Below are 8,126 nucleotides of genomic sequence, written 5' to 3'. Positions count from 1 at the left end.
GAGCATTACTGGGATTCCCTTTAATTGTGCAAAGCACCAGCCATCAGGACTGTCTCTGTATTAAGTGTACTGCAAGCTTTGGATAAGATTCTAAATTATAACAAATGACAGTTTCAGTTACACCATGCACCACAGACAAAACATTTAACGAGATCTTTGAAATGGGAAGCGCATTTACATGAATTATCAAAGAAGCATACATTTTTCTGTAAATGCATTTCCTATTAACACAGAGGAACTAGTTTTAGTTCAGTTACTCCTTGTGGTGGTCTTCACACATACAGTAGATAGTCATTGTATTCCTTCTAAGTTTGCAGACACTAGTATTTTAATTATCAGATAAAGCCACTTACGTTTTTTGTAAACATATTCTCTATTCTATACACTAATCATTTAAAAACTTGTATCAAAACACATCTAGTTTTAAATTGTGGTTGCGCCACCTGGAGGTAAGAAGAGGAAGTGATCAGCCAGAATGGTATTAAAGGGTAAGTTCAATGAAAAATGAAAAAAAATTCTGTTATTAATTACTCAGTCATGTTGTTCCAAACCCGTAAGACCTTCGCTCATCTTTGAAACACAAATTAAGATATTTCTGATGAAATCTGAGAACTTTCTGACCGTCCATAGACAGCAAGGGTCCTACCACGTTCAAGGCAGAGAAAGGTAAGGACATTGATAAAGTAGTCCATGTGACTTTAGAGGTTCAACAATAATTTTATGAAGCTATGAAAATATTTTTCGTATGCAAAAAAACTCAAATAATAACTTTATTCTTGTAGCTTCATAAAATTACGATTGAACCACTGATGTCACATGGACTACTTTATCGATGTCCTTGTGATCTTTCTTGGCCTTGAACATGGTAGGACCCTTGCCGTCTATGGAGCTGAGAGCTCTTGGATTTCATCGAAAATATCTTAATTTGTGTTCTGAAGACGAACAAAGGTCTTACAGGTTTGGAACAACATGAGAGTAAGTAATTAAAGACAGAATATTCATTTTTGTGTGAACTAACTCTTTAGAAGAGGATGGTTAACAGAAATAATGTTCAAATTTTATGATTTCCTACATAGGTACAAAACAGGTAGTTACATTATGAAATGCAATTTGTAAACATTCTGTTCGAGACATTTAGGTTTGCTTTTTAAAATATTTTTTAGGTGCAGAATAGCTAAAGCTTATGCAACACTACCTCTCACGTATTTAAATTATTCCAGGTCTAAGCTTAAAGTGATTATAACGTTTATAGTTGACATTTGAACTTTTTGTTTTTCATATGTATCGTATAAGCAATGTTGATGGCTTTTTAACTATCCAGGAGGTAAGATGTTGGTATAATTACTGTTAGGTATGTTGGACATCAGTAAGGGAAGGGAAACAAGCTTAAATCACATAATACTGTTGGCATATTAGTACCTAAAGTTTGTCTTTAGCTTTATACATATTATGAAACTGTTTGTATACTAATCACAGTGCCTGAAAATAAAAGTTATTTTCCTTTAAATATTGCAATGTATATTACCACTCATGATTAAAAAGGTTAAATCACAAAGAATGAAATCCCACACAAATGTTGAGAAGCAAAAGTACTGATTTTAATGGTCCAATAAATAGTTCCACCGAATGACCAACACAGGAACGTATCTCAGCAGAGTGCCTGCATATCAGTGCTTATACAGATCGACAAACTGATCACTTTTTATTTGAGTGTCTGTATGGTTTGTGTGTGCTCTCAGACTATAACAAAACAACATTCACATTTCCAACTATCCAACAGAAGATTCAATCTGGAGCAATTAGCAAGATTGGCATTTTATTCTGCTTTAGCCTTAGTAAACACACAGAAATGCTTGGATTTAGTGGGACCAGAGAGTAACAAAATGGGTCACGGAAACAAATCAAGGCCCTACAAGTGGCCAGCATTTGTTTTGACCTATTGAGTCCAGAGGCTCTGCCCAAGACAGTACTGGGGATGGGTGTAGATTAGTGGGCGTGTGGTCTACCACGACCTCTTCCTCTGCCAGCAGGTGCCGCTGGGCCGTCAACAGAGGAGCGAGGGTTCTTGATGGTCTCATCCACTGAGAGAATGAGACACGCAGCTTCAGAGGCAGCGGTCAGGGCATTGATACGCACAATAGAGGGCTCCCATACACAAGCCTGGAAGTTATCTGCTATATCCTCATTATTCACATCCACTCCATACCACATACCACCCTAAGGGAAATGGAGATTATGCAGATGGATTAATAAAACACTAACATTTATTTAGATGAAGAAAAAAAAAATATAGGCATGACTTGTGTATGTACCTGTGCATGCTTGGCCCTCAGTTTGTTTAGGATATTGGTAGCATCAAATCCTGCGTTGTCACACAGCTGTCTCGGAATAATCTCCAGGGCTTTGGCATAGGCTCCGATCAGCAGCTGCTGCTTCCCTGGAATTGTTCTAGAGTAATCTCTCAGGTACTTCGACAGCTCCATCTCTATAGCGCCACCTCCAGCAACAATAGAGTCATTCTGTTGTGGGGAAATATAAGAGTAACAGTTTGTGTTTTAATTTGTCTCCCTCTGCTGGCAGTTCTTAAAACATTCTAAGAAACAGTTCTGCTTTCCTGTGTCATTCAGCTCATTATACTTTCTTAATACTAAGTTTTCAGTCTTTGCACACAAGAAATACTGACCAAAGGAAATTAAGAATAATATAAATCTGCAGTTTACAGCAAGAGATGACGTTTTCCCTACCTTGATTGCTCTGCGGACAATCATGATGGCATCATGCAGTGAGCGATCTGTTTCCTCCATAAACTGCTCCGCACCGCCCCTCAGGATGATGGTGCAGGTCTTGGCCTTCGGGCAGCCTTTGAAGAAGTTGTATCTGTAATGCAACACATACATAATTACTTACTAATATATATATATACACATACACACACACACACACACACACACACATACATATAAATATATACATGCATATAAATATGGAAAATGGTTTACGAGAAATCGCTTATTATTATTATTACAATCCAGTTTCATGGACATAATTACATACCTCTCTCCTCCAACCTGCACTTCTTCAAAGAGCTCACACTGTCCAAGCACATCATCAGTCAGGGCACCAACACTGGTCTGAATAGAGCCACCACAGGCCTGGAAGAGACATTACAACTGCTTTAACTGCCACATGGTCAACAAAACGTCACTATTACACGTGAAAAAGAGATGATATATGGCATTAATTTATTCGTGATAGCTTTCAAATAGCAGAATTACACAGCAAAATAAAATTGGACTGTTTACCCCAATATAAATATACACTGGAATTGAATTATGAAAGTACTGATACACAGCCAACGCTAACTGACAGCATTAACACAGGATATCATCATACCATCATAGTTCTCTTAAGATCTTCCTCCACAACACGGCCTGCACAGAACAAATCTCTATCTGCAAAGTACTGTGTGGCCACATCTCCAATGGGTAGCTTTGACAGCACCACTTTAGCGCCGGATTTGTAGATCTTCTCCAGCTTATCGTATAGGATGTTCCATTCAGCATCAACAATGGCCTGATAGTCCTGCAAACAGCCACATAAACATGAGGTAAAACAACTGAATTTGTTTCTATGGGCTATGATGGATTAACGACACAGATAAAAGTAACAAGCGTTTACTTCTGCCAAAACACTGCCTGATCTTCACCATCAATTTCTAGTCACGTTTTCTGACTTGCTTATGACCCAGTCCTTTTATCATTAGGCCTCAACAAACAATGAGACAACTGGTTATGGTTAAGAGCAGTACTGACCTCCACAGAGTTGACTCGGACTTCTGCGTTATCCTTCTCTGCCTTCAACTCCAGCTCAATGTTGAGCAGTGCGATTTTTGGGTTTACATAGCGCTTGGGCTGCATCTCAAAGCCAGCATAGGAGAAGGTCTTCTTGAATGCCACACCAGCTACAAGCTGAGATTCCTGATAGACAGAAACAAAAACAAAGGAATGCAAGGTTAAAATCTACATCTGATTCTATTGCTGCAATTCAGTAGCGACCTTTTCCCCCCATTCTGTATCTGTGAGAACATAACTCTAGGTAGATCCACACTGTTCAGTTATTCAACGATAATGATCCTGAATGTAAAGGGCTTTGTTTAGATTGCGGGATAAATCTGTTTATGTCATATCCAACTAAAATTTGTGCAGTGTTTGAGGTCCGAAAACAAAATACAGTTTTAATTCTCTCATCACACAAACATCTATTCTCAGTTGCTACATGAGTAAAGGCTGGAATACTCATCAAAACCTTTGACCTGATTTGAAGTGTGGAGACAGTCAGAACCAGACTGCATATTTTCTAGCTTTAGACTAGGATCCCATCCAGTCAAAGATTATAAATCATGATAAGGCCAATTTTTGACAAATTTTATTTTCATGTCTCTTAAAGGATTAGTTCAACCAAAAATAAAAATTAGGCATCCTAGGAGTATATGACTTCCTTTCTTTCAAATGAATGCAATTGGAGTTATATAAAAAAAAATGTCCATTGCATTATATAGCTTGAAGGAGCCAGTTTTTACTATTTTTACTACAACTCTGATTGCATTCGTCTAAAGAAAGGAAGTAATATACACATAGGATGCTTTGAGAATGAGTAAATGATGGGTTAATTTTCAGTTTTGGGTGAACTAACCCTTTAACAAGCTATATTTTGTGTCCATTTGCTGCGTTTCAAATACTAATCAGCCCAGTTTTTCTCCATTTACAAAGTAGGCAAATGTGGGTAACACATAGTGTTTAAAAATCTATTTTAAAATATGTGAGGTGTATTCCAGCTTCAAACCATGCTGACCCTTAGATCATTTCTTTTGCAACCAATAAAGATAGTAGATAATGACTACACTATCTGAACATACAGATTCCAACACAATACAGTCTGTCCAAAAGATTGATTTGCAGTGTAAACAAAAAAATGTAATTCCATGGAATCCAGAAATCTTCTCCCTCTCACCTCCAAAGCTCCACCTTGCACTTTCTTCACTCCAATCATCTTCAGAGGAAGTAGATCATCCAGCATCATCACTGCATCAACCACCATCTTGGAGAAGAAATCCTTCTGTCCTGCAATCAGCTTGGAGTTCAGAGCTGTAGCAGCACACTTCTCCAACAACCCCCTCTGTTCTCTGTGGTGGCAACACAGGACAAATGATCAACTCTGCGACATTTATATGATAAAAACACATGACTTTAAAACATAATAGCACACAGTAGCTGGACTCACTCCTTGTCATCCTTTTTGATGGTAACAGCAATTTCTTTGATCTTTTTTACAGCAAGCTGCGTGGCAATGCGGAATGCTCTGATGATGGTCTGGGGGTGAAGACCCTCCTCGACGTATGGCTTTAACTGCTTCAGAAACTCAGCAGCTAACAGGGTCACTGAAGTGGTGCCATCACCAACCTGAACAAACACACAGAATGAAGACGATACATTTTTGTGCATTTAACTAGTCATAAGGTAATTATGCAATTTGAGCCCAACTTGGTATGTTAAACATAACATATAGCCCCTTTAGTTTATATTAGGTTTATATACTGTCTACAGATTTTATAAAACTAAAATGAAAAAATAATTTCTCATTAAAACAAAGTACTATCCTTTTGCTGCAAAATATAGTTTCAAAAGCTAAAACAACAGAGCAATTCCTAAATGTGCTTTGCAGTCAATTAAACAGATGTTTCACATCATGGCTTCAACAACACTGTGTATTTTAGCATAGCGTAAACATTATTTTGTCAACACTAAAAACTAAAACTATATTTTATAAAGCAGAATAAATATACAAACAGGAAGAGGGAATCGTACCTCAGCATCCTGAGATCTGGCAATGTCTACCAGAGTCTTGGCTGCAGGGTGTACAACATCCAAAAGCTTCAGAATTGTGGCTCCATCATTAGAAATAGTGGCTTTGCCTGCAAGACCAACAATGTCACGTAAACCACAGCATGAAAAAACAGAGCATCATGATAATATGATAAACAAGAAATATATCAGTCTGAATCCCTACCAATCAAACAACACTTGTTTAGAAATTCAGACTTACCTCTGTTATCTACCACAAGCTTGTCCATGCCACGGGGGCCGAGGGTGGTCCGCACAGCCTCTGCCACAACCTGGCAGGCATTGATGTTACTGACCAGCTGTGGGATGCCCTGAGAGCTGTCTGTGCCCTCCTTCAGGAGGATGACTGGAGTGGGCTGAGGGGAGATGTTCATGAATCACTATTTTATCATAACTACACCATCTTCTGAATTCCAAAAATGTTAATTATTAAAATGTTAATATTTGTAAGTGCATATCATGTTAGAAAAATCATATTATTTACAATAGACATTGAATTTCCATGACTTTTCCATGCACTGATTTAAAAGTTTTTCCATGACCATGGGAGACTATTAACAGTTCTTATACACTTACACATTAATAAAGTGCTGTGATCTTTATTTATAAAGGTTTTACATATATATTGATCTCTAAATATGCATAAACGTAATACAATACGTATGACAGTAATACCTGCTCTTGTCTTAGCAGTTGAAAAACTGCATGCTGTCATACACAAAAGAGATAATATCAAAAATATCACTAATGTCTCTCTATGCGAGTCCTTACGTGTTAAATTGAGGGCCTTTATTCATAAAAAACGTTTCATATAGTCACAAGTTTATCATAGTATAACTGTAGAGACGAACAGTATTGAAGGGTGTAACCGGTTCATTAGCTCTTTCTCCACTACCCAAATGATGCTAAACTAAAGCTTCTAGCATCATTTAACAACAACACAGATTAAAACTATTGAGTGAAACATAAAAAAAAAACGTATATACGTATGACCTACAAAGTCAACTTTTGCACATCACGCGTCGTAATGCAAATTTCTAAATTCTGCCTGTCACTCTCATACAGAAGAATGAATCGTTAGCAACCAAGCTAACTAGCATCAATTTAACACTTTAGGCGTGTTATCTCATTTAAAACAGAAATAATCTCGCAGACATGTCCTTTGTGCTTTATTCCCCCTGGATGTTTATTTTCCAGCACTGGGAAATGCGCCAACCGATCAGATGACGATGGATTTGAAGGTAAAACAGGCATGAAAGAGCACTCACCATCATGTTTGCAGGATAGAGGAGAACGACGCCGGGTGAGGTTCCCACAATGCACCTAGAACTCTCTAGAACACACGAGACGCGTCTGTTGTTAAACTGATGATGACCATTCGATGGCGCTATTACTATAGTTTTCATGTCTGCTGCTGTGCAACCTGAAAATATATTTTTCAACTATGTGACTAGAAAGAAAGAAAGAAAGAAAGAAAGAAAGAAAGAAAGAAAGAAAGAAAGAAAGAAAGAAAGAAAGAAAGAAAGAAAGAAAGAAAGAAAGAAAGAAAAAAAGAAGTTTTGCCTTTGGAGGACAAATATACATTTCCACCAGGAAAAAGTAAAGTGAAAAGGGGGAAGTAAGTTATTTGTTTACATACTAAAATAGTAAATGTAAACAGACAAACAAATGATAGATAGATAGATAGATAGATAGATAGATAGATAGATAGATAGATAGATAGATAGATAGATAGATAGATAGATAGATAGATAGATAGATAGAAATGTACATTTCCGCCAGGAAATATACTTGGTGATATGGAACGTAAGTGATTTGTTTACATGCTAAAATATTAAATGTAAACGAACAAGCAAACAATAAATTAACTAACAGGTAACAATAATGCCTGCTTAGCTGCTGTATGTAAAATAGTCATTCAAATGTTTCAAATTAATACATCCATAATATATTATAAATGTTTGCAATATTACATTTCCACCAGGAAGCTATTTAAAATTTCTAATTTATCCTAAATATTAAATTATTAGTTTTCACTGTGTCTTCCATTTATTTACACAAACAAACAAACTCTATAGTATCTTTCTATCAAAGTTATCGGACATTATTAAGATGAATTTGTTAACACAGTTTTACTTAACTAGCCCTTGTCATATTTTAATACCAGATTGTAAACTATAGGGAATAAACTGTGATAATGTCAGAAATGTTAAAGGTGTCTTTTTT

At 36.8% G+C, this 8,126-nt stretch overlaps 1 protein-coding gene across 1 annotated transcript; it reads right to left on the bottom strand.

The window, feature by feature from the left end:
* Nucleotides 1–1,576: 1,576 nt before the first annotated feature.
* cct7 (chaperonin containing TCP1, subunit 7 (eta)) lies at nt 1,577–7,230 on the bottom strand. Its single transcript, XM_073835805.1, has 11 exons — nt 7,169–7,230; nt 6,103–6,256; nt 5,865–5,971; nt 5,281–5,459; nt 5,011–5,182; nt 3,813–3,977; nt 3,394–3,582; nt 3,055–3,152; nt 2,745–2,877; nt 2,313–2,519; nt 1,577–2,217 (listed from the first exon to the last, which is right to left on the bottom strand). Exons 1-11 carry the CDS (start codon nt 7,172–7,174, stop codon nt 1,987–1,989), a joined length of 1,641 nt encoding a protein of 546 aa, XP_073691906.1. The 5' UTR covers nt 7,175–7,230; the 3' UTR covers nt 1,577–1,986.
* Between the last annotated feature and the right edge of the window lie 896 nt (nt 7,231–8,126).

The sequence above is a fragment of the Garra rufa genome, chromosome 3, assembly GCF_049309525.1.
Source record: "Garra rufa chromosome 3, GarRuf1.0, whole genome shotgun sequence".
Classification (NCBI taxonomy): Eukaryota; Metazoa; Chordata; class Actinopteri; order Cypriniformes; family Cyprinidae; genus Garra; species Garra rufa.
The sequence above is the reverse complement of the archived record's forward strand: the minus strand, read 5'-3'. Positions and strand labels throughout refer to the sequence as shown.